The 12578-nt window shown below is 37.6% G+C and overlaps 2 protein-coding genes across 2 annotated transcripts in view; both read left to right on the forward strand.

Annotated features, from left to right (window-relative positions):
* The first annotated feature begins 3401 nt into the window (after positions 1 to 3401).
* Positions 3402 to 8641, forward strand: LOC107733602 (keratin, type I cytoskeletal 18-like). The gene is made up of 7 exons (XM_016545286.1): positions 3402 to 3955; positions 6104 to 6186; positions 6725 to 6881; positions 7237 to 7401; positions 7493 to 7618; positions 7731 to 7951; positions 8036 to 8641. The coding sequence occupies exons 1-7, from the start codon at positions 3515 to 3517 to the stop codon at positions 8064 to 8066; spliced, it is 1224 nt and encodes a 407-aa protein (XP_016400772.1). The 5' UTR covers positions 3402 to 3514; the 3' UTR covers positions 8067 to 8641.
* A 3892-nt stretch (positions 8642 to 12533) lies between these two features.
* The window catches only part of LOC107733603 (putative fidgetin-like protein 2), a 5544-nt gene continuing 5499 nt past the window's right edge, over positions 12534 to 12578 (forward strand). The window contains exon 1 of the mRNA XM_016545288.1: positions 12534 to 12545. The gene's annotated coding sequence lies outside the window, so the exon portion shown is untranslated. The remainder of the gene's footprint in view (positions 12546 to 12578) is intronic.

Below are 12578 nucleotides of genomic sequence, written 5' to 3' on the forward strand. Positions count from 1 at the left end.
ATTTCTTAATCTGCTGCGAAAATCTTTGTGGCATGTCACAGGGTGTGTCTGTCGCACTAATCTATCATAACAGCATTCACCCCAACCAATCATACATCTCACAGACTTTTATCTTTGCCTTAGTCTACAGCCTCACAAAACAAGATAACTCATGAAGCAAAAATCTCAGTGACATATTATAATTGCACATAAAAGTCTTTATATCAACTACTATTTATTTTGAAATAAAAGATTCACTTTTAATTGCTTATGTAGCCTATGATGTTTCTTAGTACACATTTGTCAATAGAGTCATACTACAGCATATTTTTTTACAGAGATAATGATTACACTATTACTAGTAAAAACAGTAACATTGTGAAACTTAAAATATTACAATAGAATGAATAGAGCCATTACTCCAGTCTTCAGTGTCACATGATCACAGTATGCTGATTGGGTACTCAAAACATCTCTTATCATTATATAAACATTGAAAACGGGGGTCCGTTCTTCGTACGTGGATTACTCAGTTAAGCTGGATTTTATCGTTGACGATTTGACATGATCCAGGATTGTTAAATTCTTCGAAGCTCATCCCGAAGTTGCTGTCATAGCAACAGGTCAGTTAGCTCAAGCCTGCTCAGGAGCAGGCTTATTTCACGTAAACAGGATTAGATTGTGTCATTTTAAGTGAAGGTACTGAACGTCTGTCTCAGCCACTGCTATTTTCATTACAAGAGCAGCATATGAACCAGGGGGGGAAAAAAAGACAATTATTTTGAAAATAATTAAAATGTTGTGTAATTGTTGCAGTCATACACACATTATGTAGGCTACAGTTTGTCTGAGTCGTGCATTAATTTCAATGGTGGGCTTTTATGTAGGTGGCTTGATGCATTGCAGGAGATCATCCAGATTCATCTGGAAATGGGTGCAACTCCAATAAAAATCCACTCTTTTTTTGAGTCTGTTAAAAAAAAATGCTGTCAGATTTTCATTAATATAATGACAGTAAATCTGAGCCTATTAGTTAAATAATAAGCCTACTATTTTAACTACTTTCACTGCATTCATGTAACTGAGAAATAGAAATAAAAAACTAGTTTAGGAGTGGGTGAGGTCACATGTTGTAAAGGGGGCAGGGTGGGGCAAATTCCTTCATTCTGGAGTGTGACTCACTGTCCCTTCGTCTTCCTGCTTTTTTGGCACTCTTTTCCTCTCTAACTTTCTCTGCTTACTCTCTGCCAGCTATGTCTGCCAACTTTTCATTGGACTCTTCATTTGTAAACCATTAATCTGATGGCTTGTCTGTGCTCTGCAGACCTTATCAAACACAAGGCAGATCTTTATCCAGACATGTGACATCCACTAAGCTACTGACTGGAAATAATTCAGTAATGAAGTGAGAAGAGACTGTAAACAGGATTTCTTGTGATCAGCTTTCTATCCTCCTGATTTAAGTGATGTATCTCAGTATGACTGTTGTTGATGTGCACAGCGCAGTTTTGACTAACCACAGGAAAGGAAATGAAAATGTTGCTTAGAAACAGACTGGTACAACAAAACACACACATAAGGTTGCCATGTGTATGATTGAAACAAACACTGCTTTAAGGTCTTGAATGCTAGATGTACTTCTCTGCATCTATAGCAAAAGCTCTAGCTGAAGAGCATGCAGGAGACGTAAAGCATGAAGAACAGAGAAGAAAAAAGAGGGTTTTTATTCAAACCATGCACTTTTTTCCTGTAGGGCAGTTTGTGATTTGTATTCAGAGCTCCCGGAAATCATGGGACAGATGACTCATCCTGTAGAAAACCAAAGCTCTATGGATACCCCATCCAAACAAAGACACTGCAGATTGCACTCTTGACACAGAGAAAGCACTATAACCACCGACAAGAGCAAGTTAGCAAAGATTCTCATCCAAGTCAGAGAAATGTTCCACGAGAAATTAATTCAGCCTCTAAATAGGCAACCTGCTGCCTGTTACATCGCAGGTATTTTAAATTGTGAATACAAGCATTTATTTTTAAAAAGTGAAACATTAATTGTTCCTTGATGCACGTTTGTAACAAGTTACAAACACTGCAAGTATTTAAAAAATGGACAATTTAAAAAAAAAACTGCTGAGAACATTGAATTCAAGAAAACAGATGTTTGGATAAGCATGTTAAGAAAAGAAAGAAAGAAAGATCAGCTTTCAAAAATGCTTTGTGCATACTCCTCAGGTTTCTTTTACCTCCTGGGTGTGTTAAGCTTCTGGGTGTCCTGTTCTTTGGATCACAGGTATTTTAAAGCAACATCTTTATCATAACAATTAGCTATGTGTTATTGGTTTGTTTTTTTTCTTGCCAATCTCGGATTTCAAAACCTGTGATATTAGAGCTGGGTTCACACTGTACAGTTTTTACAGTCCTTTATAATTGTTGCTTGTTCAATATGATCTCAGCGAGAGCTTGCACAAAATCAATATTACACATCACAGCCAAGACTATGGTTTTTCATAGGTTTTCCAGGTTTTGTGCTACAACAAGAGAAATCATCAAGAGAATTTGGTCTTAGCAAAATTGTTACCAAAAAGTATACATTTTAAACCCTAGAGAGGTAGGGATTCACACTGTTCCCTTTTTACTGAACTCCAACCATTAAGACATTATCTTGAGCTTTTGCATTTATCACCTTGTTTTTTATACAACTCCCAAATTTATTCTGTTAGGATTGAGCCTTTATCAATGTTTTTTTTAAACACATATTTGGACAGTTATATAATTTTGAGCAAGACCTTAAAAGGTCAAAAGCAAGTGAGACTATTTGTAGCGCTGCAGTTTGCAGAAAAATCCCAGTGAATAAGTTTAGATGCCTTAAAGTTCAGCCAAAATGTAAAATTCTCATGTTCCAAAGCTGTATGACTTCCTTTTATGTGTGGAACGTGAAGATATTCAAAAAAAACAAAAAAAAAAAAGTAAATTATGGTATTTGGGGGTGAACTATCCCTTTAAGGATCTAAACTTTAAAAAAACAAAAAAGTTTAAATCTAGTTCACATGTGGTCTTGGGAAAATGCAGACAATGCTGTCCCAAAGGTGTATGATCAAAATCATTAAACACTCTCTGTGTTGAGAGAGTTTTCTCTCTCAGCCCCTGTTTTTCTTAGTTAGACTGAAAGCACATAATGAGCCTGAGTTCAGGGCTGTATCTCGTTGCAGTACATATATGTGACCAGATGAGCTCAGAGATTGGGTTCGGATGGAGGGAGGCAGAGGGGTGAAATTGAGGCAGAAAAGGGAGAAAGGATGTGGGAAGGGCGTCAGAGATCACCGAAAAAAAGTAAGGGAAAAAACAGATCATGTGGGCAGGGTCTTAGCTGGTCAGTGTGCATGTGTCTGTGAGTCAGAGAGAGAAAAGGAGGAACAGAAAGAGTTTGGTGGGGGTATAAAAGCCTCGCAGTTCTCTTCCTGTTGCTCTCAACGACTTACGTCCCTCAGCATACGCTCATTTTCTCGTGCAGCCAGTACTTCCTTCCTCCACCACCATGAGCTTCTACGCACCTCAGGCCTCTCACGTCTCCTTCACCCGATCTGTGCCGGTGCACCGTGCCGCTAGTACGTATGGCGGGGCAGGTGGACATGGCACCAGGATCTCATCTGTCTCTTCCATGTCTCTCCGTTCTACTCCTAGAAGTGGGGGCATTTCTTCTTCCACAGCCTTCAATGTGAGCTCAGCCGGCATGGGTGCTGGTGCAGCAGGGTCCCTCAGGGCGAGCACGGCCTCCACAGGGCACATCCTAGGCAACGAGAAAGGCCAGATGCAGAATTTGAACGACCGTTTGGCCACATACCTGGAAACGGTGCGCCGGCTAGAGCAGGAGAACAGCAAACTGGAGATGCAGATCAGAGGGGCCCTGGAGAAAGGTGGACCAGAAACACGTGACTACAGCAAGTACAATGCAATCCTGGATGACCTGAGGAGGAAGGTGAGAGACATTGTTGGGTTTATATGCTTTGAGCAAACTGCAAAAGGAAGCATTTGAGAGTTTGTGAGAGCAGCCAGTTATTTATCTTAGGAAGAGGAGGAGATACCAGATGTTTTGAATTACAGCAATCAAGTTGAAATGAAATAGCAAAACCTAGAATTAAAGTAAAGGTTTTGCACAAGCAGAAAAGAGCCGTTTTATGTATTCATTTCAACAGAACACAAAGAATAGTTTATACTTATAATGTAGTGTACTGAGGAAAAGAGTGCAAAGGTATTTTACATACCAATTTATGGTATGTAAAATGTATAATATAATATAATACATAAACTTGAATAAATCCAATTTACAATATAAAAGCACACTTTTAGGTTAACATTTATTTCCCAGTTTGTGTTGCGGATGTTAGACTCATGAAAACTTTTTTGGTTTCTTTGTCACCAAAACCTGAGCCTTTTTAAGTCTAAAGAATGTCTTGAGAATATTTTTTTTTTTTAAACGTTTCTGTAGTGTTTATGAGAACCCTTCAGTGTAATAAAAATGCATGATCAGATTTCCGTACATCTCAATGGAGGGTGTGGCACACGCCCTGTTCTCTCTCTCCCTTCTTTTGTGCTTGTTCTGCTTTTCTCTATATGCATTCTGGTTACTACTGAGGGAATTCCTCAAAACCCTCCACATTTGGTTTTAAAATCTGTGCAACCATGACAATGGTCAACACAAATATAACATTCATAAGCATTTCTAAAGCATTAGAAGAATGTTTGATGGACTTCCTACAGTCTCTGACTAGAGTCATAATGCAAAACAGATGTGGGATAAGCAATTGCACACACGCTCAAGCACCCACAAAGCCACAACGGCTTAGACTCATGAAAACTTTTTTGGTTTCTTTGTCACCAAAACCTGAGCCTTTTTAAGTCTAAAGAAAGGCTTGAAAAATTTTTTTTTTTTTTAAACGTTTCTGTAGTGTTTATGAGAACCCTTCAGTGTAATAAAAATGCATGATCAGATTTCCGTACATCTCAATGGAGGGTGTGGCACACGCCCTGTTCTCTCTCTCCCTTCTTTTGTGCTTGTTCTGCTTTTCTCTATATGCATTCTGGTTACTACTGAGGGAATTCCTCAAAACCCTCCACATTTGGTTTTAAAATCTGTGCAACCATGACAATGGTCAACACAAATATAACATTCATAAGCATTTCTAAAGCATTAGAAGAATGTTTGATGGACTTCCTACAGTCTCTGACTAGAGTCATAATGCAAAACAGATGTGGGATAAGCAATTGCACACACGCTCAAGCACCCACAAAGCCACAACGGCACTCTCTCGCACACAACAAGAATGCAAAAGAAGAACTCCATCATTTATAACAGATGTGGCTGAGTCATTACATAACATTTATAGTTCCAAAATGTCTAATCTTTGCTTTAATTAAAATTTTTTCAATTCAACAAAATTCCAGTTGTAAAACTGCAAAAGCAGAAAACTGAGCTAATAAAAAAAGGCTCTAAACTAAAAAGAATGCTAACTATATTTTTTATTTAGGAAAATTAAGACATAGTTTTAATACAAATATTATGAAATTTCAGACAGCTAGGTCTGATAAGCAGAAGCGCATGATAATATGTGCCAGCTTCCGCTTTCACCCGTGCAGGATGTGGCACATAGACAAATTTAGTATGAGTATTGTTTGATTATTCCTTAAATTCAAATGTTCTGCACTATGCACATACTGGATATTACACAGATATTACATATATATACACACAGATATGCACAAATTCTCTCACATACAGTACATCAAATATAGCAATAATAAATAAATAAATCCAAAAAATACACAGTCAAATTCAAGTTTGACTGAAAAACAACTCTGTCTTTTGTCTCATATTTTATAGTCCTGCTCAGTCAGACCTTTTCATGCACCAGTTTCATAAAGAAAGTTAATACAAAGTATAATTCAATATCTGATTCCAGGTCATTAGTTGATTAGATAAGATGCGTCTGAACTCATTCCAAGAATGCTGTAATTAAAACCATCTGAGAAATCTTATCTTTTATAGAGTTGCTACAAGGAAAAAAAGCTGAAAGGATGTCAAAAACAGGTTTTGTTTGGTGAAATATGTGCTTTGTTTTACTTGTAGGTGTTTGATGTCACTTCGGACAATGCTCGTCTTGTTCTGCAGATTGACAATGCTCGTCTGGCTGTAGATGACTTCAGAGTCAAGTCAGTTTTCAATATTGCACCACACAACAAGCATCTTAAAAACACATCTTTGCAGCTTGGTATCAAAGGAACATGCTTTTGTGCTCATTTTTAGAATCACAAAATGTGACCCTGGACCACAAAACCAGTCATAAGTCGCACTGGTATATTTGTAGCAATAGCCAACAATACTGTATGGGTCAAAATTATCAATTTTTCTTTTATGCCAAAAAACATTAGGATATTAAGTAAAGATCATGCTACATGAAGATATTTTGTAAATTTCCTACCGTAAATATATTAAAAATTATTATCATTAGTAATATGCATTGCTAAGGACTTCATTTGGACAACTTTAAAAGCAATTTTCTCAATATTCTGATATTTTTGCACCCTCAGATTTAAAAAAATGTACCCTTATGACTGGTTTTGTGGTCCAGGGTCACAAATAGACACGCCAGAAATCTTCAGCCTGACAGATGCGTAATGGAGGACTGTTATCATGCACACCGAAACATTTTAGTGCATTACTTGAAAGACTATTATGTGTGTGTTTTAGGTTTGAGAATGAGATGGCCATCAGGCAGTCTGTGGAAGGAGATATTGCAGGTCTGAAGAAGGTCATTGATGACACCAACGTTGGTCGCCTGAATGTGGAGGGTGAAATTGAGTCCTTGAAAGACGAGCTTCTTTTCCTCAAGAAAAACCATGAAAATGTAAACAACCATTGCATAAGAACCACTTAACACTAGGTGCACTAGATTCACACACAGAATGAGATTCTCACATCTCTGAATATGCTGAATATGGATTTCATGTCGTTTGATGAACACATCTTTCTTTCCTGTGTTGATGTATTATCTTATCAAAGTAGAAATTTGGAAGAAGAAAAAGATGCTAATAGTCTTTTGATTTGTCTTAGCCATTAACCACAATTTGAGGGAGGAGCTAATTCTAGAGAGCATTTGATTGGACAAAAATCTGTGACATCATCGAAATGCAGGAACCGCCACCATATTATAATTTCATACTCTAAATATCTCAGATTTCTTTTCTGCTCAACTTTGACAGGAAGTTGGGGAGATGCGAAACCAGATCACCCAGTCAGGTGTTCAGGTGGATGTTGATGCACCAAAGGGGCAGGATCTGTCTCAAGTGATGGAAGAGATTAGGGCTAACTACGAAAAGATGGCTCTCAAAAACGCAGAGGAACTCAAAATGTGGCACGAATCCCAGGTACAGAACCGCTGACTACCATGTGACAATAATTTTCCTTTAACTGAACTCAAATATCTCCAGGCAAATCTAACCGACTCTTTCTCATCAGATATCAGAAGTTCAGGGGCAGGTGGCTCAGAACACAGAGGCATTACAAGGTGCACAGATGGAGATGAATGACCTACGGCGACAGGTTCAAACACTAGAAATAGAGCTTGCATCCCAACAAAGCCTGGTAATGTGCACATGCACACCATATTATGAAAGTTTCAGATATCATTGTTGCAATTTTAATACAATTAGAAGTTTATGTTGAAACTGTCTGATGAAACTACCAAACTTTATAGAAAGCGTCGCTTGAGGATACGCTGCGGAACACAGAGCTACGTTCAAACGCAGAGGTGGAGAAGTACAACACCATCACGCTGCAGCTTGAAGCTGAGCTGTCACAGCTGAGGTCAAATATCACAGAGCAGGGTCAGGAATATGAAGCCCTGCTTAATATTAAGATGAAACTGGAAGCAGAGATCAACACTTACAAGAAACTTCTAGATGGGGAAGACTTCGAGTAAGAGATAAAATAAAACTTTCATTTTTGTATTTTACAGTATATCATATATATTACTGATTCTACTTTCTCTTTGTTGTTTAGGCTCCAAGATGCACTAGATGGCCGAGAGTGATATTACTAGCAGCAATCTTGAAGACCAGACCACAAAATGTGGGCTAAACAACTCTTCGAAACAACCTTAATATTTTAGATGCATTCACATGGAAACCTGTGGCGAATTTTTATCATTTAAAAGTCCCCTTCTACTTTGTCTAGACTACAATTTATAAAACAGGACATAACAAAACAATTTCAACATTGTCATTTACAGGGTAATTGCTTTCTGTCAACAAAGTCTGTTCCACCCTACAGTCCGATTTTACACAGACGTGCAAGTTACGGAACAACAAAGGCAGCTTTTAGAACATCAGTTTTGCTCCATGTCATTGCACAAATTAGTAAACTTACCAATTACAATGAAATGTGAAGAGAAGTGTGAACTACTCTACAGAGTCAAAGCAATAATGAAATAAAAACATGCTTTCTAATTGAAAAAAAGAGTCTAGCAAACATGAAATCTTTTATGTACAATGGTTTCCTCTTTAAAGTTGCATGATTTGTCCATTAGAGGTAACTCTTAGTGAGCATGGAGGGTCATAGAATGGTGTATTTCATACAAAAAGTCATTAAAACCAAAGTTTCATTTTAGTCTACTGCTCATTTTTCTGTCTTCAGGTCGTTTTCAGGCAGGACAACATTATTGTGCACACATTTTAAATTAAATTCTATCAAAAAGGTAATTAGCTCTTTCAAGGCACGACTTTCATTCCAACCATATTGAGCAATACTTCGTTTGTTTAATAGGAGTGATCCATTTAATATTTGTGGTCTATGTCTTAATTTTTAAAATATGAAATACAAAATAAGTCAGTTTTTGGACTAACACCAAGACAGGATACAAAAAGAAGAAATTTGATAGACAACATTTGAATTGATAGGTACAGATGTTTTAGCTGCCAATGCTGTTAACTTCTACTTAAAAGATACACAAGTTTGTTATAGCATTGAATGTTAGCCATTTGAAGAGCTGTGAAGGACCATCTGGTTCCACTCCAATAAAAACGTATTACTACAAATCCATATTCTAGTCTATCAAACATTTAATTTTATCAATATGAAATTAAACCGTATTAGAACATGATGGCCTGGTTTCACAGGCAGGGCTTAGACTAAACCAGGATTAGGCCATAGTTCAGTTAGGACATTTAAGTAATTTTTATTAACATGCCTTAGAAAAAAACATTACTGGTGTGCATCTTGAGACAAAACAAAGGCACTGATATATTTTAACATCAGTCAGTGCAAGTTTCTTTCAGTTGAAACAGCTCAGACTTAGATTTTAGTCTGGGACTATAGGCTTAAGCCTTGTTGGGATATCATGCTATGTGTTAGCTAATTTTCCTAAAACAATGAAGCATAGATAAATCTGGAAAAGTCACTGGGATTTGTTTACTTGACTTCTGCACAATGAGCTAATGCCATGATAGCTAATTAGCTTGCTGGAGATCCATTGTTTGGGCACTGTAGCCTCCAACTAAACAGATTAGCAGCAAAACTCATGTGGATTGATTTTGAGTTATCCAAACCGTATTCAGATTATGCAAATAGCTACAAAAGTACCATTTCCAATTCTAATAAACAAGATTATTAATGCTTGATTAACAGTCCTCAAAGAAAAATTACATTTTGGCTTCACAAAGGAAGCTATTTTAAAATATAAAATCAAGAATAATAGTCATTTACTTTGGGACCAAAAGTTTTTTTAACTAAACCACGTATTTTGCAACACATTCTGACACACTCCAAAGCATTCTGAAAGAAAAAGCTACTTTACAGCAACAGCTAAGCTGTAACTAAGCAGCTAATCACTAGTGATGTTACATTCAAGCTCTGAAGCTTTTACGTATCAAAACACACACACACGTTCACAATAAAGCACTGTATTGGAGGTTGATTCGTTTTGCCAAAAACACGTGAACTATGACGTCTGAAGCTTCGTTATCCTGAAAACCACGTGCTGACTGCTTCAGCATGGTTTCAACGAAACGAACCTCAGCGCCGTTTCCTTTACATTATAATGCGTTAGCATTGTTTTTTTTTCAGTATCGTAATTTATATATTAAGTTCAAATGAACTTTGCCTATGAAATAGTTTAAAGACTGCAGGCAGAGTTAAAATAGACAGAAAGCAGATTTAATTTCTGAATTTATGTTTCATTTATTTAACTTATTTTAGTCCCAGAACACCGACACAAACGAATGACTTTGACAATGACCATTATTTATATAGGCTACAATCAAATAAAACAAAGAATCAGTTGTACAATCAGATGTGAAACCATCGGCTGTAATGGAACACAGCACTTTGGAAGGTGCTATTCATTTTTATGACCACTAGATGGCCACAACATAAACCGTATTGAAAAGCTTCGAGTAATGAATGAACCTTTTCCCGATTTTTTTCCCGCTGGTGCAGAAACGCTTCACTTTGCCATCACTACTAATCACAGCGACAACTAAGAGTGTATTTAAACTATGAGATTTTTGGGAGAAATGTCAAGTGTTACGCCAAATTAAACTGATATCTGGGGCAAGTTCAAGCTCAAACCGGTGTGCACCGTTTTGCTACGGTTTCCGTGTTGAACGACATGTTTCCTGGAAACGGTGTGCAACGGGGGTTTGAGATGCGTTTTCTCTTGTTTGGTGGGGGAGTCCAACATGTCAGCCCAATCAGCAGCAACATGTATGTAAACCACGCGGTATTAAAGAGACAGCTCCCACAATGTAATTAACATCCAAATAAATTCACAAGAGCAAGTATATTGTTTGCACAGGGCAAGGGCAATGACTGTACCATCGAGCGTATTTTGCAGTATTAAACACGTATTTATACCGATTTCATCAGGCTCCGAAAATTCTTCAAAAAGAACACAAAGAATGGCCTTCTCAGCTGCCATAGTTGCAACTCTTGCGTCATCAGAACAGTGTGTTCAACGCACCACCGTTTCCGTTTAAAAAACGTTTTGCACCGTTTTTGTCGGGGCTGAACGCAGCCCAGGTGAAGCTGTGAACTGACATAGCCTATTTAGATGACATTATATTAACCAGAAGTCCACTGTCTACTATACCTAAATATATTCAAATAAATTTTTGATTATATTCATAATTCATAATTGATAATATATATATTCATGTTTAATATTTCCTGCATAATTACGTACATAAAGAAATATATTTTGTGTTAGACCAGTTACCTGTGTCGGCAGTGCGCAACTGACACAACCACCTTAACGATTTCAATATATAGCTTATCCTGTGCGAAAAGACCATAAACATTGCAGAAAACATGTTAAGTAACAATTAATTTACATACACATAACATAAAAACTAATCCTGCGTGACTGATTACTCTTCAAATCGTGATTTTAGGTCAGTGTTTCGGCTGTCAGTCAATGATGCTCTCTGCCAGTAGTAGAGTAGTAAGACGGCCGCCCGACCACTTCCGTTGGCTTCACCGACTGGAACGATGCTTTACATTTCCTGTCTCTGGTGTTTCTAATCAAATTAACGTATTTTCCGAACTGGTAATATAACGTTAAACCTATGAAAATGAAAACGCTTAAAAGTTTAAAAAGCAATAGTTTCATCACTTTACATTGTCAAAATGACCGTCTTTTTGCAGTAACTCGTCATAGTTTAATGAGTGGGTATAACATGAAGCGACCCGCGGTTAGCAGCATTGAAAACACAGGAGTGCATGTATCCTATAAACAGCTCCTGATCTGGGCGAAGTTCGCGGGATTTTGTCAACAAAATGATAAGAGCTCTCATTATTTTTACATTTTCTTTATTATTTCACACATAGTATTTTAACTTAAGCGCTGCCATGCTCGTTTTCTTTTGTCATCCTATGTGCTGCTGCGCATACAGCGCCGGACACGGACATATTTGCTGGTGCTCAAAATAAGTACTTTACAGGAATTCCTTATGCTTATTGCTGTTACTATGGCAGCCAACAACAGCATAGCCCTGCGCACATATTTATATTTAGTTCTATTGAAAAAGTTTCAGTTTAATTAATATAGTCGATCTTTTTACCCCGTTTTAACATGGATTTCTATGGAGACCGGAACACGAGAGCACCCAAACGGAAGTTAGAATCCATCATGCCGGTGTTCTGACGATTTGTGCTACCCACTCAGAATTGTGCTACCTCCCATTAAAAAGATAGGTAGCACAAATCGATAGCGAAAAATGCTACCTATCAGATTGTGCACATAACATTTATTTCCATGATCTGCAATTTTCGCTATTATCCTCGCTTGTTTCTTCACAATGCCTGCAGAACTTCTGATGATTCGGCTGTGCAGGTTCGGCTGGCGGCTGGCATAGAACATGGGCGGGGATATGCAAATGTTGGGGGCGTACCTATTAGTGATCCCGACTGTAACGTCACAGTCGGTGTTATGTTCTGATTCGCCTATTTTTCAGTGGTCTTTTGCATGCACGAGATTTACATAAGAAGGAGGAAACAATGGTGTTTGAGGCTCACGGTATGTCATTTCCATGTACAGAACTGTTATTAT

This window comes from Sinocyclocheilus rhinocerous, unplaced genomic scaffold (assembly GCF_001515625.1).
Source record: "Sinocyclocheilus rhinocerous isolate Xijiao unplaced genomic scaffold, SAMN03320098_v1.1 scaffold4023, whole genome shotgun sequence".
Taxonomy (NCBI): Eukaryota; Metazoa; Chordata; class Actinopteri; order Cypriniformes; family Cyprinidae; genus Sinocyclocheilus; species Sinocyclocheilus rhinocerous.

Excerpts from the sequence above, each read along its gene's own strand:
- LOC107733602 (XM_016545286.1), top strand. The coding sequence starts at position 3,515 with ATGAGCTTCTACGCACCTCAGGCCTCTCACGTCTCCTTCACCCGATCT. Across the intron at positions 6,187-6,724 it reads GTAGATGACTTCAGAGTCAA|GTTTGAGAATGAGATGGCCA; the intron begins GTCAGTTTTCAA and ends TGTGTGTTTTAG. Across the intron at positions 6,882-7,236 it reads TCAAGAAAAACCATGAAAAT|GAAGTTGGGGAGATGCGAAA; the intron begins GTAAACAACCAT and ends CAACTTTGACAG.